The 19,997-nt window shown below is 41.1% G+C and overlaps 2 protein-coding genes across 3 annotated transcripts in view; both read right to left on the reverse strand.

Moving 5' to 3' along the window:
• Window positions 1–265: 265 nt before the first annotated feature.
• LOC138593323 (dnaJ homolog subfamily C member 7-like) lies at window positions 266–9,485 on the reverse strand. Of its 2 annotated transcripts, none has more exons than XM_069664287.1 (14): window positions 9,413–9,485; window positions 6,405–6,493; window positions 6,012–6,136; window positions 5,779–5,892; window positions 5,587–5,661; window positions 5,182–5,300; window positions 4,837–4,990; window positions 4,397–4,561; window positions 4,198–4,289; window positions 4,046–4,119; window positions 3,819–3,965; window positions 3,583–3,738; window positions 1,800–1,874; window positions 266–1,700 (listed from the first exon to the last, which is right to left on the reverse strand). In XM_069664287.1, the coding sequence occupies exons 1-14, from the start codon at window positions 9,481–9,483 to the stop codon at window positions 1,663–1,665; spliced, it is 1,494 nt and encodes a 497-aa protein (XP_069520388.1). In that variant the 5' UTR covers window positions 9,484–9,485; the 3' UTR covers window positions 266–1,662. The 2 variants fall into 2 exon arrangements, with proteins under 2 accessions (XP_069520388.1, XP_069520389.1); XM_069664288.1 differs by having other exon boundaries at window positions 1,790–1,874.
• A 1,015-nt stretch (window positions 9,486–10,500) lies between these two features.
• Window positions 10,501–19,997, reverse strand: part of LOC138593558 (zinc finger protein 385B-like) — an 85,721-nt gene continuing 76,224 nt past the window's right edge. The window contains exons 5-9 of the mRNA XM_069664626.1: window positions 18,677–18,845; window positions 14,492–14,878; window positions 14,163–14,365; window positions 13,898–13,996; window positions 10,501–11,760 (exon numbers count right to left, since the gene is read on the reverse strand). Of these exons, the coding sequence (XP_069520727.1) occupies window positions 11,530–11,760; window positions 13,898–13,996; window positions 14,163–14,365; window positions 14,492–14,878; window positions 18,677–18,845 (1,089 nt within the window). The 3' untranslated portion in view covers window positions 10,501–11,529. The remainder of the gene's footprint in view (window positions 11,761–13,897; window positions 13,997–14,162; window positions 14,366–14,491; window positions 14,879–18,676; window positions 18,846–19,997) is intronic.

Below are 19,997 nucleotides of genomic sequence, written 5' to 3' on the forward strand. Positions count from 1 at the left end.
ATCCTACATTTAAGTCAAAGGAGTAATACCACAGCCTTTTTAAGCTTTTAATAGCAGGAATCCTTCAAAATCTATCTTAGCTTTCACTCATTTTTAAATGCATATGAATTGTAGACAAAGCAAGCATGCCGTCATTGTTAAAAATGTGTTTCAGAGCTTCATATCATTTAATACTAGTAGGGCTTTATAACAGTAGTTGGAAAGTAGTAAGTGTACTGGATGATACAGGTTAATCCATGATAAAATAAAGAGACGAGTCCAGCAGTACAGTAAAAGACGAGCCTTTATTTTCGCAATAAGAAAAGCATGTCTTGTTAATACTGTGACACGTTTTAAAAATGATACATAGATCAGTGACAGAACAATTAACAACTGAAGCCTCCAACCTACTCTCAGTGCCCCTTTAAAACAGGTGGAACAGGTAGGGTAAGGGCTGCTCTGACCGAACGTGCATGACAAGTATAGGTGGATGACGGACGACTAGGTGTGATTGATGATGACATGAAGAGAAATGTGGGTCTTTGATGTTTGAAGGGGATGAAGAATTCACTTTAAACTTTGCATATTAGCCAGATATGAAAATGGTTTTTCCTAAGAAGAGCACAAAAACATGCTATACAAGTGTAACTGCTGCCTTTTGCAAATAGGATGTGGCTTGCTCTGCGGCTTTTGAAAAGGGTGTATTAATCTGCTCCTTCTGGTAAGGCACCACTTGAATTTGAATGGGACAGCAGGACAGATGTTTGCTCGGTGCGTTCGACAAAACAAACATCTGCCGCTGTATGAAAGCTGATTTTGGCCAAAAAAAAATCACATTGCAAGAGTGAAGGAAGATGATGTGGAAAACATTTACAAATGAGTCTAACAAAAAAAGGAGGAAGACGATGAACAGATGAACAGATGAACACTGGCGTTCTGCTGTATACACTTGAGAATATACAGTACAATAAATATAAATAGGCTGAGGGAAGACTGAAAAAGAAAAACGTATGGACACAAAACGATTTACATTCGAGTCAAATATACAATGCAGCAAGGAGAAAAGGTGAAGAAACAAAAAAACCCTGCAAGTCAATTCTATATTTGGCAAGTGAGCCAATAAAACCTGGACGCACACTTGTGCGAGGCCTGAGTTGTCCTGAACAGGCTGTCCTGAGGTCAGTTTTGACTTTGAACTCCACAGTACATTGACTCTTGGTCTATAGAGACATGCTGTCCAAGGAGAGCCTTAAAGACATTTACCATATTAAGTCTTGTAAAAACTCATCAACCCATGATGCTTTGCTTTTTACTTCTGATCGCCTTAATGAAGGTTGAGGCAGTTTTACAAGATTCGAGTTCATTGAATGTTTTTGATTTTGGCTAAAAGGGGCTTTACATGCTCTGACCAGCTGATCTTAAAAAAAGGTTTCTTAAGCACTTTTTTATTTACAATGTTATTATAATATAACCAAAACCTGATTTATTATCCATTCAAATGTTTTGTTAGAAAAAACGTGGAGTAAATTTAGGAGTGAATGCAATAATCAAAAACCTCTTAAAAAAGAAAAAGGGAGGAGATTTTTGCGAGACACTCGGGGAGTTTGAGCATCAGGAGGTGACTGTGGGTCCAGCTTGATTTTGTCCACTGCAGGGCTGCATTTTCCCGCTTGCTCCTTCGCTTTAGCCAAACTGGAAAAAGAAATTTCCAGGTCCAGAGTCTTAAAAAAAGAAAAACAGAAGTTAGTAAAAAAAAAAAAAAGATGCACTCTCTCTTGAAGTAAATATATTAAAGAAAGTGTTGACTGACCAAAACATACCTGGACTGGAATCAAAGTTAAATCCTCCGCCGTGGCCACCGAAGAAAGCCCTGAAGATGTTGTTTGCATCGAAATCTGGAGAGGAAAGCAAATGCAAATAATGCAGGATAAGAAAAAAGGTGACATAACTTGTGAAACTAAACACAAATTGGAGTTGGATCAAGCTGTTTGACATGCTGATGGTAATTAATGCAGTGTGTATGCAAACAAAAGAGATACAGGAACTGCTACACCACCGAGCAGTTCCTAAGAAACCATGTTTGTAACAGTTTCATGTCCAGAGAGTTAAAAAACATGAATCAGTTTTAGTAGCCTCTGGGTGTACCTTATCATTTCTGGAGATTATATTTTATAGAGTTAAGGAAGTCATGTTTCATTCCATTAATAACAAATGTGCATACTGACTTTGATATTGCCCTGAACACATCAGACCTCTTTGACATGGTGATGCGAGTTAAAGTTTGCTGTCATTAAAGTGTGTGTAAGAAAATGCTTTTGAACGTGTGGCGCCCCCTAGTGGTAGGGAAGGTCAGTGCTGGCACAGGGACAAGTGGACCACATTCTGTTGCTACAGCCCGTTTGTGGAGTACACATTTAGACTCGTCATTGCAGGAAAACCTCGGGTTTGCCGTTTCAGAAATAGAGGTAACTTCAACTCTGAGTTGGTTACTATGGTAACAGTGTCTGTAAACATAACCTGGTGGGGAGCAGGTTTTCTTCAGGAAACTCAGAGTTTCGCTCTGTCTCCTCCCTCTAGGCTATAAAACCCTCATTCGACTTCCTCATTATTTCAGCCCATATAACGCACATTTGAGTGTTTACTGAATTAAAAAAACAAAACGTTGCGTCCCTGTGGTGTTCTGACCACAAGTCTTTCATAATTATAATAAAATAATCAAAACACAAATCTGTGTCAAAGTCATAATTTTTAGATTTTCCACCACCACTGCCGAGAGCACTCAAATAAGACAAATGAGTCATTTATCTGGTCCTCTTCATTTCCTACGAATACAAAAGCCGCCGTTAGTTATTGGATTTTTTACCTTAGACTTAGACTTAGACTTAGACTTAGACTCAACTTTATTGATCCCTTTGGGATGACTCCCTCTGGGAAATTCAGTCTCCAGCAGCTTATACAGTACAATACAATAGGAAAGAATCAGCACACAGAGGGTAAAAAATAAAGATCAAAATATATATATCTATCGATATATATATATATATATAAAAAAGTACAAAATTAGATAACACACTGGAGAGGCAGCCGTCTCCCACAGCGCTCAACTACTTACTAACTTACTTACTGCCATGTTAATGAGATATTCTGCAGGAAGAGATGCTAGTACTGCTGCTACGAGGTGAAGAGGGCGCTCCACATTTCATTTTCACAGTGCATTTTGGCCGAGAACCGCACGTGGCTCGCAGTAAAAGTAGGCGAGCCTCCTGTTCTCTAGATTTTCGGTGTGCGGTCTGAAGGCTTTAACCTGCCTACATGCATTTAAAATAAGAATGAAGATGTTCTGCAGCCGTCACGCATACGTCACGCGTGCAGTTTGAAGCGGTCGTTACTCTTTTCAAGAGTTGCATTAAGCCATGAGCGATACCAGGACACTGAAATTTGAGCAGCTAAATGGAATTCATCCATCTTTAATTCACTGTGTACACCTGCATGTTTGCAACAATGCCAGGTCAAAATATCTGCAGTGAAAAGCACAGATATGATCGCTTTCATTCCACTCATGAACAGTAAGTTTAATATAAATAAAAGACCCGAAGCACTCACCTCTGCCATCAAAGCCGCCGTCATCATCCAGGTCGTGCCCGCTGTCATAGCGGACCTTCTTCTTTGGGTCGGAGAGGACAGTGAACGCCTCGCCTACTTCCTTGAATTTCTTCTCCTCCTCCTTCTGCACCTCTGGAGTCGCTGCACTGTGACGGTCTGCAGGACGAACACACAACAGAGATGAGATATGGAACTATAACCTGCATGTCCATTATAAGAGCAGGAGCGCCGCCTACCTGGGTGGTGCATGAGGGCCCGTTTGCGATAAGCTTTTTTGATCTCGTCCTCGGTGGCGTTCTTGCCGACTCCCAGCACCTTGTAGTAATCTTTCCTCTTGCTCTTCTTCAGCTCCAGCTGCGCCGTCTTCAGGAGATGTTTATGTTCTAGACAAAGAATATGAAATTAAAAACCTGACCGCCTGTCAGGGCAGGGAGAGATGCACAAAATAAGAAAGGCAGCTGACCTGATGTTTTTTCAGTCTGGTAAACCTTTTCATAGTCGCGCACCGCCTCTTCATACTGCTCCGTGTTCATGTAACTGTGGGTCGCACAAAGTCATTAAAAACTATTCAATGCTCAACATGGTGAACGTACTTGTATTGCCTGCACAGCATACCATTGAGCTCTTCTTAAGTAGGCCTTGATGTAAGTCTCATCTAGTTTGATCGCGCTGCTGCAGTCTTCAATGGCTTGATTAAGTTTCTTCAGCTGTTGATGAGGCAGAAGAATGACAGTGAACTGATTAGCGACAGAGCTATGGGAGCAAATAATCACATTATGATGCTCCGAGATGGGAGGTAGAACACGTTACATACCTTTGCTCCTGCCGTGGCTCTGTTGCAGTAGAGTTTAGCGTTGGTCTTGATGTTGTTGGGGTCTATCGTCAGCGCTTCAGTGTACAGCTGGTAGGCAGCTTCATAGTTGTTGTTCTTGAACGCCATGTTGCCCTCGTCCTTCTTGGCTTTCAAGGCTTTGGCGTTCTGATTTAGGAAGAGAACGAGCTCTAATTACCTTTGATTTACAGTGTTTAGCTGCCTTATGATGCATTGACACTCTGGGATTTGTTCCAGCAAGTTTGAAGTTTTGTCTTGAACAAACAAAAGTTCTGTTTACATTCAATGTTCCTGACCTAAAAGCATCTTCTGTACGCTTGAGGTCATAATAATTCTTCCTCATTTCACAAAGCCGTGCAAGAACTTGTTTTTGGAGTCATTTGTACATAAAAAATTTGTTGTTTAAGAAGACAAAATGTTACCCTGCAGGCTAGCCGGGCCTTCTCGTGGTCGGGAGCCATGCGCAGAGCCTGAACGAAGAACTGCACAGCTTTATCGATGCAGTCCTCGTAGTAGAGACACAGGCCGCGCACGTACAGCGCGTCTGCGTTTGTGGAGTCCAGTCGCAGGATATCACTGTGGAGGAAAGTTTCGGTAAAATATCAGCTGTGAAAAAGGAAATGCAGCCTTATAACTGCAAAGCTGCCAACGGCGTCTATTTCTTTGATAGTTGTTTTTTACGAGAGACGCCCTGATTCAATAAAAGCATTTTAAACTGCGTGATCGGCTCGCTGCGAGTGTGCCTGAAGAGAGCCCAATGTTCCTACCTTGCTACAGACTGGGCCTCTGGATAGCGCCCCAGCAGAGCCAGACACTCAGCCTTGAGGATTTTGAAGCGGTGGCAGGCAGAAGCAACGGCTAAAGCTCGGTCCATACAGAACACCACCTGGATCAAGAGACAAAAACATATTTGTCATCAACGAACGAGGGGTTCAAAGTGTAAACATCAAACATCAGAAGATTGCTTCCACTAATTGCATAGATCAAGTTGTTTTTCCAGCAGTCGTGTTTACGTCTGGTGCTTATGAAAACTGATGACATTACGATGCCACAGATGTGCCTTTTAATTGCAGTTAAGACTTTTATTATTATGACTGTCTGGCCTACGTTTTCTTGTCAGACCAGATTGACAACTGATCTGTTAGTTTGGTGGAAAAAAGGGTAAAAAGTACCTTTCTGAAATCCCGCTTTTCAAAGCCAAAATCTGCCATACGTTCAAACTCCAGCAGAGTCGTTGCATTCTTACTCTGAAATACAAAAATGAACAGTCAGCACTTAACAAACTTTAAGTTTCATGCTTCAATCTTTAACTCCAAGCCTGTGCTTAGTATGAAATTAAAGGTGAAAGGTTCATGCGATCGCACCTCCTGCTGGGCCTCTCTGTTGCTGGGCTCCAGCTCCAAAACCTTCAGAAAGCAGCGACTGGCCGCCATGGCGTTCCCCAACGACAAGTGGCACTTCCCCTCACGCAGGTGACCCTGCAGGACAAAAGAACACACCTTGTAAATATTTTTCCTGCAAGTGCAACTGATCCTTTGTGACGCACAAATCCAAGAATTAAGGTGACGTTTGAATAGTCAAACTCAATCAAACCGACCTTCATGAAGCAGTCGTCAAGCCGCACAGCTTGCTGGGAATCTTCTAGGGCCTCTCTGAAGCGGCAGAGCATCATGAGGGTGGCTGCCCTGTTGCCGTAGTAACTGGCATTTCTGGGGCTTACGTCTTGAGATGGAAGGAGAAATCCACGTCACGCGGGCCAAGTGAAAACATCACACATTACATAGGCAACATTCAAATGACAGATGTAAAAATGTTCCCGACACAGTTGGAGATGTTTATTTGTTTTGCTAATTTTCAGGGAGTGGTGCAACAAAAGATCATCAGCTTTACTCAACAGGAAAGTATGAGCAAGGGTTGGTGAATGGAGGCTACGTGCATCCACCCGACAATTCCAGCAATACGTGGTGATTAGTGGTAAACAATGGCTCACCGATGGCTTTAGTATAATAGTTGAAAGCCTCAGAGTATTCTTTCTGGATGTAGAATGCATTTCCTTGCTCTTTGAAGCCTTCAGCTTGCCTGGAGAGAGAAGAGACGGACACCATGTTAATGATGGAACAGGAAGTTTGTGATTACAGCAAAAGTCCGGGCATTACATGAATGTAAGGTAGCTGGTTATAAAGATAACTAAAGCAAGAACATAAAACATTTTATTTAATGTCATAAAAGACACCCAGCGTTTTTTAGAACACGTTTCTGTCCGAGTGTTTCCTATAAATGGAGCAGAGTGTGAAAGGACTGTGGTGTGTTACACCTGGAAGTGGGACAGCAGAGCAGGGTACACTCAGTCCAGGACTAAAGATAGCAGTGAAATTCACCTGCTGTGTGTATCAGGGTAAATGCCACTTGCCCTAACGGCCTCCTCAGTCCTGGTTCAAGGGGAGTCAAGAGAGAGAGTGAAGCGGGGATCGTTATCATTAACTTCCTCCCACTTGCCTTTCACTTTTAGCTTGTGCGCAATAAATGCATTGGCAGAGTATAGGCGGGTACTTAGGTAGATAGACAGGTAAGGTATTTCAATTCATATCTCAGAAATGCTTCTAAAATAAATTGCCTAGCCATGTTTGAATTAAGGATTAGCCTTGTAAAAAGCACAAACACAATGATTTCATATTATCAAACGGAAAGCTGCAGTTCCATCTAAACATAATGTACTCAGAAAAATGCATTCATCATTTAATCTGCAAGAGGTCTTAAGTTGGGTGCAGCTCTAATGTCTTTCCCTGACTTGTGTTTATTATGTCACAACAGATAATGAGGACATACATCCTTAATTTACTGAACTGTAAGTAAACACCTAGTGACACTCTGTTGGCAAGTTTGAAACAAAGTGGCCTTCTTTACAAAAGCAAGTTCGTCCTGATTCAGAACAGGATGCTGGAAAAGGAATGAAAAGACACGTTGGAAAGGAATGCTAATCTTTCCAAGAAATCCTAATAGAGCACGCCTTTACAGGAAATATAAAGCTGTCGCTTTGACTGCACACATGTATCATGGATCTTTGTCCAGTAGGCCAACTGGTATATATATTTTTTTGCATTGTATCAGCTCAGTTTTAACATGTTCCCACTGTCTCAGGATCCCTAAAATATCTTTCCAGATTTATACAAGAGACGCCATTATTGTCAGAAAAGTGTGACCGTTGCTGCTGGTTTTATTCCAGGCTTTAGGGAGCTTATTTACCAAACTAATTATTTACCCAGTTCAACTCTACCCAGCACAGGCAGACTGTCTGTATTTTAACCTCATAACCTCAGTGTGGTGATTCTTTATGAAACATCTCACGCTTCAGAATCTGACATTTTACAATAGAAGCACACTGTTTTAAAGCCAACACATCTTATCGGTTTAATTATATGTTTTAGATAGAAAGGGGTTTTAACTAACTTTTTTAATTAAAATGCACAAAGGTTTAACCCCCCAGAGACATTTTGCTCAGGATTGTGGATGGAGACTTTGAGCTTTCAGACGATGAGGAAATGGAGAAAGAGAGTGTTGTGTGGCGTAGAGTTTATGACACATGACCAAAAGCATTCTCAGGCTGGTGGGGATTCAGTTGAAGTGGTATTATGTTAGGTACCACCCGTGGAAATTCTGAAACTTTGGCTTCAAAAGTCTTGGACTGGCTGACACAATTTTAGCTAGTGTGGCTAAAGACCACTGTGAAGTGAGTGTAGCCTATTAATGAGGTTATTCTTTTCCTGAAAAGGAACCTGTGTTCCTAGTTAAGTTGATATCCTGTGTATCCGCTAAGCATTAGTGAAACTGCCAGAAGTGGGAAATTGTCGGGAAATTGTCAGAATACTGCCAGAAAGGTTTACACCATACAAACAAACTCACTTTTCATTTAAAGTAGCTTCCATGATTGGTTTAGATGGTGCTGATGTTGCAGCAGGGTTTTGGTCTGATGCAGAATAGGATACAAGAAATGTGTAAAATAATGACTGAGAATGGTCCTGTTGTCAACTTTAAAGGACATGCCAAAAAACATAAACAAAAAGTGTTTTAGAAATGTTTTTTTTTTCATCCCAAAGACTTAATTTATCTTACCGAAATTCTCTACCTTTTCTGGGTCTCAGGAGGATATAACAGAAGTGTTTATATTATAACCAGATGTGTTACTTCACATCTGCCAGCTTATGTAACACTGGTCACAAATATGACAGGACATCTATAATATGCAAAGTTTACTGCCATTAATGATTCATCGGGGAAGGTACATTGAGCTCAATCTAAAAAAAAATAGCTAAAGCTTTATTTGCTTTAACATTGACATTAACGTTGTTCTAGTATAACACCATCTTCTGATTAAATATTTGGAATAACTGTGGATGTCTCATGAAGTGTGTAAAGTTATATTATAATTGTAACTTTATCTGGTGGTTTGGTTAGCATGTCCAGCTAAAGCTATCAGGCTGTCTCGCATGGAATATTCTCGAAAGATAAAAACATCAACTAACAACTTACACGCAAGACACTCATTTACCCTGTTCATTTAAACATTTGTCCGTAAAGATATGTTCAATAACCATTGAGTCTCAAAAGACACTAGTTCTTGAATATTTGTCTCGGAGCAGCATGTGTCAGGACGCGCTCATACGGTTTCTTTTCAGGAGAAACGTAAGCTTAGACACGATGCGAAGCCAAACTAATTAGGAAAATCCATGAATAGTTGTCTAATCTTAACTATTACAACTATAACACTGCCAACCCTGTCATGTTTGATAACCAATGAAGTGTAAGATTTAGTAAAAGTGATACACGCTCTTATCGTTTCCCCCCATAACAAGCTAGCAGTGTTAGCTCGTCACGGTGCTGCTAGCCTCATTGTGTCCGAGTCTTGTCAGCTAACAGCGGTTCAATTCAGTCCGAAAACCTCGGTTCATTTCACAGTATAAAAACAGAGGAATAAAACACAGTGGACAACTTTATGTTTACCGTTCAAGGTCCTCCGGATTGCGGATTTGGGGTTCTGTGTCCACCGGCACGTCGATGTCAACAGCTGCCATTTTTTCTGGAAAGGACGAACACGAACTGACGTCACTTCCGGGAACTAAAAGCTTATTTTTTTTCAGGTCATGAAAAACTGGGCCAACGCAGGACTTATTTCACATTATATTTCCCCCCCTAAATTTAAGGTATTTAACATTTTATCAATGTAAATCTGAAACGAAAAACTTACACAACATATACGTTAAAAAATCGTTAGAATTGAAATTATTATTTTTCTACATACAATATTTTTTCTAATAAAAAAATGATCTTGCTTCCGGTCATATCACTATGATATCAGAGCTTACCTGACATTCTCCAGCTCCACCTGCTTGTGTGTTTGTGAGGTGGTCGCAGTGCTTCCATAAACCCATTCAGAAATAAGCAGTCCGACATGCTGTGGCTGATTTTTCAAGCAAATGATGTCCTTATCAAGAGAGGACAAACCCTAACCCAGTTTTCAGTTAAAAAAAAGTCTGTCTTATTTACTCTTAATCTCCTCCTTTAATCCCTCAATAAGAAAGAGATTTAGATGGCACTTTTATTTTTTATACTACCATTATAATAGAAAAACATGACAATTCCTTCATATTTTTTTGTGTTAGATTTAAATAAAAAAGCGAGACAGCACTGACGTCTACGTCTGACCTAAAACCTAATCCTAATCTTATTTACATAACACCACTAGAGGGCGCTAGAGTATCGTAAAATATAGGGTTTTTAATATAGGGAAACATCTGCAATGACCTAGGAGACACAAACACCATTTAGTTTTTAGTTTTGGAGAATTATTGATAGGAAATGTGACTCTGCTTGTCATTAGGGTGGTGATTATCAGTACTAAAGTGTTTTCAAATTCTCAGGAGAATGATGGTCACTTACATTTGATTGACCTTAAACAGGAACAGCGTCACCCTGATATATTAATCCATGATGTAAGCCACTATAAATCTATTAAACATGGTTATATTTAAATGTACAAGAAACAAACACAGATGTATAAAAAACAGTACTTTTTATAAGTTCATATACAATACAATATTTACATTTTTAGCACATTATAATTTACATTATTGCAATTGATGCACAGTTACAATAGTCATTAATCTTACCAGTTGATAATTCAAAATTACATATTGCTTGAGATGATTTAGCACAAATAGGTAAGAGGGGAGGTGAGACAATGTTTTTGTTCATACAACTCTAAACAAATGACAGGCGTAATAAGGACAACACAGATCATAAATAAAGTTTAGGATAAATCATTTAAACTTTGGGGAACAGCACACAATAGCCTCTTCATATTGCACAAACAGCATCAAGCTGTTCTAAAATATTTTTTTTATTCATCAAACCATCACCTTAAAAACCTTCATATACTCGTTCATGTGAATGAAATACAAGTTAAAAATATTGTAACTCATTGTACGCATTTAATGTAGTCTGTCTCCATATAGCAAGTATCTTTTTTGTACGTGGTTGATTGTCACCTCTTAACACTGAGAGAAAGACAGAAATAAAATGTTTGTTTTTACTTAAATAAACTTTGTGATTTTATGAGAGATTAAAATAATCTGGATTTTCTTGATTCAGATTCTGTTATAAACACTAAAGCAGTAATGAAGATTTGTACTTGTCCTCCCAGAGTTCAACTACAAAGCTCTCAAACTGAAGGAGTTTTAGCAACAAACGCTTAGTAACATTTACACAGCTAAGTGTTTTAGTCTATCATTGTCTTATAAATAACACGAAGAGATGCTTGTCATTATGGCTTCCAGAGGGGTCCAGACCCCGGGGAACATGCACTCAACAGTTTGTTGTTGAGGGGAAACAGCTGAGCGATGGTCCCTCCAGTTTTAAGAGTGAGGGCACTGGTCAATCAACACACGAGAATTGTGCATACTGTTCTTATGACTTGAACCTGCCAAACTTGACATGCTGATATTCTGCCCTCGCGGTCGCTGCATAGTCCTGGTCCCTCAGGGTGCTTAGTCATCGGGCTAGATACTGTTTTTCTTCTTGTCTCAGTTAGGTTGGCTCCTTAAGCCTAGCTTGGCTCATTGCTAGTAAGGGGAGAAGATAATAGGAGCATGTGTGGCCCTCAGGGGTCCTGGGGCAGGCCTGAAGAGCGTGGGGCTGATCAAGGGACCCTGGATGATGGCTGTGGGACCTGGCGGCAGCCGTAGTGCCAAGGGTCCAGACGCCATGGTGCACAAGGCAGCATGGTTGAGGGGGCTGGTCAGGAACCCTGCCGGCAGGGCTTTGGATAGCTGCTTCTGCAGGGCCAGTTTAGTCTGAAACCAGGAGACAGAGTCAGTAAACACACAAGGAGTCTATAGCCAGGCTAACAGCTAACATGCTGATGTTTGGCAGGAATTATATTTATTATAATTTCTTGTGCATCCATCTGATGAATGTTAAGATGGTTTAGTTTGGACTGAAGTTGTGGTCTGACATTTCAGTCCCTAGAGGTGTGCTGCTGCGTGCCTAAATAAATGCATTTAAGATCTAATCATTAAGAAATCTGCAATAATGTTTTTCTTTACCAATTGCAACCGTAATGTCACACTGTGTTGCTCTTCTTTGGAATAGAAATACTTTTCATGCTTTATTGATACTGCAAACGGAGTAACTAGCTTTGATAAGCTATATTTTGAGGCCTCAACAATCAACACACAAGACATTCATTGTAAAATGGCACTTATCACCAGGGCCGTAGCTTTTTGGGGGCCCTATGGAAGATGCTGTTTGGGGGCCCCTATTCTGTCAAACTACGATGGGGGGATTCCAAACCCTTTAAGGTGATCAGGGGAGATGCATCAATCTGATACACGTTATCACGAGGGAAACAGACTCTCTCAAATTCAAATTAAACATCTCAAGTGGACCCGAGCAATTTAAACCTACAGAAAATGATAATAAAAGGTAAACAATGATGCTCCTCTACGTCAATTAATGCAATAGATGCAGCATTTTCCTCAAAAACGTTTATTATAAATTCTGAAAACAAAGTTTTAAACATGAAACAAAACTCAACATGGGGGTGGGCGTCAAGACCTAACATTTTTATCACAGTATTTATTTGTCCTTTTGGCAGTATCGGTATTATATCGCGGTATTACAAAACGAAAAGGGGTACTCTAATCAAAACATGAGTCTAACTCTTTTTAACTACATTGTTAATGCAAGGGAACCCATCTTAATGGGTTTTTTTTAAAGAAACTAGTGTGTTCATTGGTGCACAAGAGGAATGAAGATGAGGTGAAGGCCTTTGTGTGTTTTGAGAGGAGTGGCCTGCCCTGTTTGGAGCTGTGAGTCAACTGAGCCTGCGTCTGAGCAATAAAGAATATTTGGGGAAGTAATCTCAGACTCAGCCGTGTTTTGTCCTCTATTGGCATCAAGATATCTGAATTTAGCAGATGGAGGACCGGCTTCACAGAGATGTGACATTTTCCTGCCCTGATAGTAGTGATGCACATTGTGATCACTTTTTGTTCTATGATATTTATTGCAACATAAGAAACTATACCAGATAAATGTACATATAAACAAATAACAATTATACCTAACATTATTTTGGACTTTTAAGACTTTTATTTTCTATTTTACAAAACAAAACCCCCTCCTACTTTTACCACACCTGGTTTAGCGACTATAAATAGACTTGTGGGCTGCAACATGACAAGTCGTCATCTACCGCAAATGTATGTTTAATCGGCGTGAAACGCTCACGCATCCTACTTCCTGTCGGCACACACAACCTCATGCTGTGTGTGTGCAGCAAGTGAAGTAGCTAAAAGTGACACCTCTGCTCCGCGAACGGTCCGTTCATGTGGCCACAGCGTTAAACCGCACCGGGACGAGGTTCCGCTAATAACGGGAACACATTCACTGAACAGCTGACTCGCGTAACTGCGTGTCTGACCTGACGTGCGGCTGTCTGTCCCATCATACCTGTTGGCAGTCAATCGTTGCGTGACAGCCTCATGATGAAAGCCACAGCTGACCTATCATTGCATCTTAGTTTTGTTTATATCCTACATAATTTTCAGCATAGAAGTGCTTCACTGGACACACGAGGGGGCTTGGCTGGCTACAAATAATATAAAGACAAGCTAATTCTATCTCCACAAATATATTGAGGCTGAACTTGCAGCTTGGGGGCCCCCTAGTGGCTGCGGGGCCCCATGCATCCGCATACAGCAAAAAACGGCTCTGCTTATCACATAACAGAGACATTTAGTTATTATTAGTATCAACCACTTGGCAGCTGACAGACTTTTGCAAATAGGTTGACAGGTGCCAGGCAGAGATTATCATTCACATTTAATGAGTTTATGTGTGTATTGTTTGTATTGCAAATCTTCTGTACTGAACATTCAGGATATGGACAAGAATGAGCAGTAAGAGGTGTGTGTGTTTGACTCTTACCGCTAAGATAGCACTGGGCTGCAGTTTATTATAGGGGGTGAACTTCACCTTGACAGGCCTCCCAGCTAAACGCTCTTTGTGTCTCCTGCTGTTCATGTGCTATAAGAGGAAACACACACACACACACACACAGAGCAGGGATTCAGTCAGGACAGCTCGGACTAACAAACAAACAAAGCGCTGACTAATTGGGTCGTTTTCCTTGTAGAGTACGTGTTGTTAGTTTTAACACAATGGTCAGTGGTTAATTCAGAAGGACACACACCTGCTTGAGCTGCGTCTCTGAGTTGACGGACACCTGGCACATTTCACAGTGAAAAGGCTGGTGGGAGACACCTACGACCGCTCTGGTCTTTGTGCCCATCCGCTGCTTAATTCTGCAGGTGGGCCTGGGCGATGATGTCATCTTGACTCTGCGTTGCGATTGGCTGCCGTTGTGACCATCCAGCATCTGTTTGTGCTTAGAGCCTAATCAGAGGAAGCCGATTGTCAGAATAATCTATTAAAAATCTAAACATTTTTATTTGCTTAAAAAAAAGGATCAAATAGCAAATGGCTTACGAATGTTAAAATCAGTAGTATTGTAGTATTTACCACTACAGTGAGCCTCCAACTGTGAGCTGGAATTGACCGTCACTTTGCACGTGGGACAGTGGAGATGTTTTTTGTTGCTCTTGCCGTCTTTAACCTCTTCCAGCTTGACCTCCTCCTCCTCTTCCTCCTCCTCCTCACCTCCTGTAGAGCCCAGCTGAGGGTCGGAGGGTGGGTCTGAACTGGAGGTCGGGCCGCCGCACCCTTCCACAGGTGGACTCTCTGAGGGAAGATCCGAAAGCTGGGGGCCCGGGGAGGTCTGTGGGGACAGCGAGGGAGAGTGGGGCGAGGAGGAGTCTGTGGACGAAGGCTGCGAGGAAGGAGTGGATGCCAGAGAGCTGCCCTGGATGTTCTCTGGTTGCTGCTGTGCAGGTTGGGAAGTGCTCTGACCTGTGGACCGATAAATAACATGATTAGAATATATTTATTATTATCCAACTGGTTAAGCAACATTTTGGAGGGTTTTTTTCTGTAAATCACAAAAGATTGATGACTCATCCTGTACTTAGAGGCCTACACGAATTTGCATCCATTAAACACTCTCCCAAACGGTCACATCCCTCCCTCGTGATGCTCAGGACTTACAAGGAGGTGTTTGTGAATGTGTTCAGCACACCCTCCCGAGCTTCTGTAGGAAACAAGTAAATATGCACAGTCAAGTAGCACTGTGTTCACATGGGGTCTTTATGTCTGATTTTCTGGTCACTTGGGGGCGGCAGAAACAAGCTGGAATTTGTCTATTTAGAAATCCAGCTGATATAGAGCAACACTGTGGTTCACTTGGAGTCATAATTTTAGCCATCTTGAGTAAAAAAAAAAAAAAAAGGCCGACCTCATGATTTACACCGAGTGCACCAAGCCTAACGGACACCGGTCGTAGCTGCGCCCGGCCTGATGATGCTCGTCCACATGAATGCTCGAAAAGTGGAGACTGTTGCCAAGCAACGCACTTCTCCAATCTCTAACTTCTCCCATCAAATTTTCTACAGAACATATGGGTAACACCAAGAGTTGTACGCAGAACATAAAAATGTTCTCACAGCAAAACTGAACAACACGCACACAAGACAAAGAAATTGATCACAGCTGCAATCAATAAAGATAAGCATGCCGTTGTCTGATGCACATTTATCATGTCCCCCACTGTGTTTTCAAAGGCCCCGTTGGAGTAACATCTGTTCTTAATCAGCACCTGCAGGGCGGGGACAGCTCCGCGTTTCTGTCAGACTCATGCCATAGCTGAGAGCGCTTCAATTATTTCAAACAGGACGTGCCTGCCAAAACCAAACATATCTATAAGCTCACTTTCCGAGTAGATTTCCAGCGGGTTGGTCCGATCACGGATGACTCTCTTGTTTTAATGCCGTTTTCTTTATCATCCTGTAAAACAACAAGACGCGCTGCCTTGTGTTTGCCTTGTAAGTTTTGTCACCTTTACATCTAGGTTTGTTTTACCGTGGATTAAAGTGGGACTTTCTATACTTATGCCTGCTCCCTCCCAGGCGTAAAAGAAAAGTCTAAAGCCGCTTTCCCGCTGGTCAAAAAACTCGCTAACACCCGCTAACACCCGGCTTTTTTGCTTAATGGGAAAGGTTACAATCGCCATTCAGACCCGGATTAAAAGAGCTCTGCAGTAGACCCGGGTAATTATTGCAGCTCCGATCGGCATTGATGGGAACACAAAACCCATATCCACACGCCAATCTCCGCCCCCTTTCTACGACTCCTTGTCGTCTCAGCTACAAATTCCGGCGCTCGAACATCGTTCCAAATTTGTTGGCGCCGAGTTTGATGCACAGGCTGAATGAGTAATAGATACAATAAAGACCTACCCACCGTAACATCTTCACTGTTTACTAACCCTGTTTCAGGCGCATTTGTGACGGCAGACGGTGACGCAGCAGAAAAGAGACTGAAAGGAGTATACTTAACTGGCAATGGGAACAGAGACAATCAGCATTTATAAGTGGGTCTTCCCGGGTCTAAAAAACCTGCGTCAACACACTAAATTTAGGTGGGAAAGGGGTCTAACTGGTGCACAGGGCGTAAATTAGTTGTAACTTTCAGCTCTAGTTCGGACGTAATGTTACACCCAAGCGTACCCCCAGCTTGTGCACTTGGCTTCTGATGGCTCTGTTTTTGGTCTCCACCAACAGTAATTGGTTTATCAGAGCTTTTTTTCCCTGCCTAATCAAGGCTGCTTCAATTTGAGCTTTATGATTAAGAGTGTTTTCTTTCTTCTGTTGCTATCTAATTTGTGTTGACCTGATGGCCAGCTGCCCCACACAAGACGGTTTTATTAAAGGGTTAACTTGAAGCAAAAATGTAAGAATTCCACTTAAAAGTTCAGATTAGCTTCTTGCACTTGTTTTGCTGTCAACAAAACAAGCAAGGGAACAATCATCTCCTCAGTTAGCACAGTATTATAATACCACAACAAAGCATTAATGCTAAACACGTCTTTCCATTTTCTCCTGCTGCCTCAATCCTTCTTCTTTCGCACTGAAGCACCCTCTGTCACCATCAATCAACAACCATGGCAACCGCTGAATGTAACAAGCTTATCATTGTGTGGTTAGAGGGAAATTGATAGGTGCCTGAGGAAAATGGGAGAGGGAGGATCAGTAATAAAAAGGGAAAGCTACAGAAAGAAAGAAAGATGGTGAATTTTGAGGTTGGACAGAATGAGAAGCTGACAAATGATCGGATGACAGTAAACATGTCCCTCTGGTTCCTCTTTTGTAGGTGTTAAGACTATGGGAAGGATCCAGAGCTGTAGCTACCAATAAGCACACTCGACTCCTCGTTAGTTTTCTGGGAATTTGGGAAAAATTTACTTTTACTAGTTTAACGAGTTTCTTTGAATTCTGATCCTCACGTTTGTTGTAAGCGTCGAACTTCAAGACACTTTTTCCCCATTTTCTTCAGGCACTCATCAATTCCCCTCTAACCACACAATGATAAGCTTGTTACATTCAGCCGTTGCCATGGGACAGAAAAGCTTATCATCATTTTTTTATACACAAATCAAATCATTATATACCAACATCTTTATTTTAGTCTAAATGTTGCAATTTAAATGTGGATAGTGGAGTTTTGTGTACTGCAACTAGCAGTTAATTTATTCATCTTTCACTTAAGTTTAAATAAATCAAATCAATATCAGATAATTGTTTAGTCAATATATATATAAAAAAAATGACCAGTACAAGTTGTGATGGCGTCAATTGTCTTTTTTTGTCTGCTTAAAAAGCAGCTAATTCTCACAGATAAAAGCAGCTGAATCAAAGGAACACCCAACTGATTAAACAATTTAAAAAAGAAATTGTTGCCAATTTATTCTCTGTTCTGACCGACCTGACCGAACGACCAGTTACAAAACGTCCTTTGATTCAGCTGCTTTTATCTTTTTAAATGTGAGAATTTGCTGCTTTTTAAGCAGACAAAATAAGACAATTGAGGCCATTGCAACTTGCCAAAGCCAAAGCGTAAGTCTTGCTTATTTCCCTCTATTGACTGAGGAACACAAAACTCCACTTAAGCTGATTGTGTCCCATAGTTACCATCCACATTTAAATCAAAACATCTAGACTATAATAAAGATATTAATGATTTGATTATTATATAAAAAAATGATGATTAGCAAATGAAAGGTTAGCTTATATTTCTGTGCATTTGTTAGTGTTAATGGCTACGTAAAAAGGCTCATCTATGGGAACTGGTCTCTCCTTTCTCAAGCCATTCTCCCTTAACGTAATCTCACACTGTCTGATTTTGGCATATAAGCATGTACCGACACACGACTCATATTGCTCATACCTTCTACACCCTTTGACCAAAACATCAGCGAAGTGGAAACACGACACAGTGTCATCATTGGAACAAGAACTGTGAGTGAGAGTTGTGTTGAGCTGCTGCTGATTTACATCCAGCATCTGAACCAAAGAAAGAAACACCACTACATGCATCTTCAGCAATCATTTCAAGTGCTTCTCATCCTGCAGAACGTCTTCGCTGGATGGGTGTAATTATCTGTCTGACGGAGCCAATGATAGCAGGACAGGTAATAGCAGGTAATTAGCCAGCTGAGTGGCAGCTACCAAGCCTTAGTGCTTACGTCACTGCAATTATGACTAATTACTTGGAGGATGGATGTGGATGGATGGATTTAAAAAGAGAGATCTATACCTGGTTTGTCTTTGACATTAGAGTCTGTGGGCTTCATCCCCCTCTCTCTGTCTCTGTCTTTTCCTGTTGCAGATGGACTGTATCCGTTCTTCTGCCTGTTTCTTTGCGTCTCCAAGGCCTTCAGCTTGCGAGTGTGTTTGTGACCTTTGTAGTGGGCCTCCGCCTGGGTCTGACCGTGACACACACACACACAAATACGCACACATGAGCAGAACAGGAAAAAGTCAGTTCACAGTACAGCATCAATGACATGATTAAAGTAACAGCATGAAATCAGTAAACTGGAATCTTTTCATCTGTTTCATCTCTCCGGCTTCACATGCTTCCACAAAGTTATCGCACTATGCAGCATGTGACCCCGAGGAAGAGCCACATCAACATTTTGATCTTCATCATCATCGCCGTGGCTGTGCACAAATGAGCATCAAAAGGACTCATTGCATCTCGTGACCATGCTCTGAGCTCGTTGGCTCATCTTTCCACTGATTCGTTCTGACACGATATCGCCCGTGTCTGTTTTTCTGCAGCAGAAAAATGACCTCTGTGCCGTCTACTGTGAGGGAAAACACATTTGTGGCAGCGTGACAACAGATGCATGTGGATGTGGGATCACAAAATGGTTCTGGATGGTTGTAGATGAAGGAGGATATGCTGTACAGAGGAAGATCAGCATGGAGGAAAGAAGAAGTGCACCATCAGTGAAACAAACGGCTCAAGCAAACACATGTATCTAGTAATGCGCACACATTATATTATAATATGTATAAACATATTATATTTCCAGACTGCATTTCTAATCTAGATATTTTATATGCACTATGTTAAAAACATACAGCAACAAAGTTTTTTCTCATTTTCTCCAACAATATACAGTATTTTTATAGTAGGATTGTAGGAAAAGATGTTGCCAATAACATTAAGTAGGGGACTACATATAGTGAGCAGGTTGTTATAGTGGAATGGAACCCCGACAGTGTTCCTCTGCCATAACAACCTGCTCACTATACATAGTCCTTCTTATTACACGGCTATTTAGTTAAGATATCAAATATTCAACACAAAATGTTAATTTGGAAATGATTTTGTTAAGTCAAAAATAATTATATTTCAGTTTCTGTTTAACTCACAGTGAGAGCTGCGTCCATTGCAATGGTTATATCCTTAGCCGCCCGCCCCTGTACGGTGTTAATTTAATGTTTAATGTTTACTTCATGTGCCATCATCAGTTTTGTAGATCTCTGTTGTAGTCTACAGTTTTTGCATCGTTTAACCTTTATTGTTTCTCTGCGCCGTTTTCTTCTTTTCTTTTTCCCCCCTCTGT

The sequence above is a fragment of the Semicossyphus pulcher genome, unplaced genomic scaffold, assembly GCF_022749685.1.
Source record: "Semicossyphus pulcher isolate SPU_LCO1_2020_fin unplaced genomic scaffold, fSemPul1.0.p SCAF_16, whole genome shotgun sequence".
Taxonomy (NCBI): domain Eukaryota; kingdom Metazoa; phylum Chordata; class Actinopteri; order Labriformes; family Labridae; genus Semicossyphus; species Semicossyphus pulcher.

Bases quoted from the DNA above. Each gene is read 5' to 3' on its own strand.
- LOC138593323 (XM_069664287.1), bottom strand. From the start codon at position 9,483: ATGGCAGCTGTTGACATCGACGTGCCGGTGGACACAGAACCCCAAATC. The intron at 4,290-4,396 runs GTATGTAACGTG...CCTCATCAACAG, and splicing joins GAGCCACGGCAGGAGCAAAG to CTGAAGAAACTTAATCAAGC. The intron at 1,875-3,582 runs GTGAGTGCTTCG...TTTCCTCTCCAG, and splicing joins CGGCGGCTTTGATGGCAGAG to ATTTCGATGCAAACAACATC.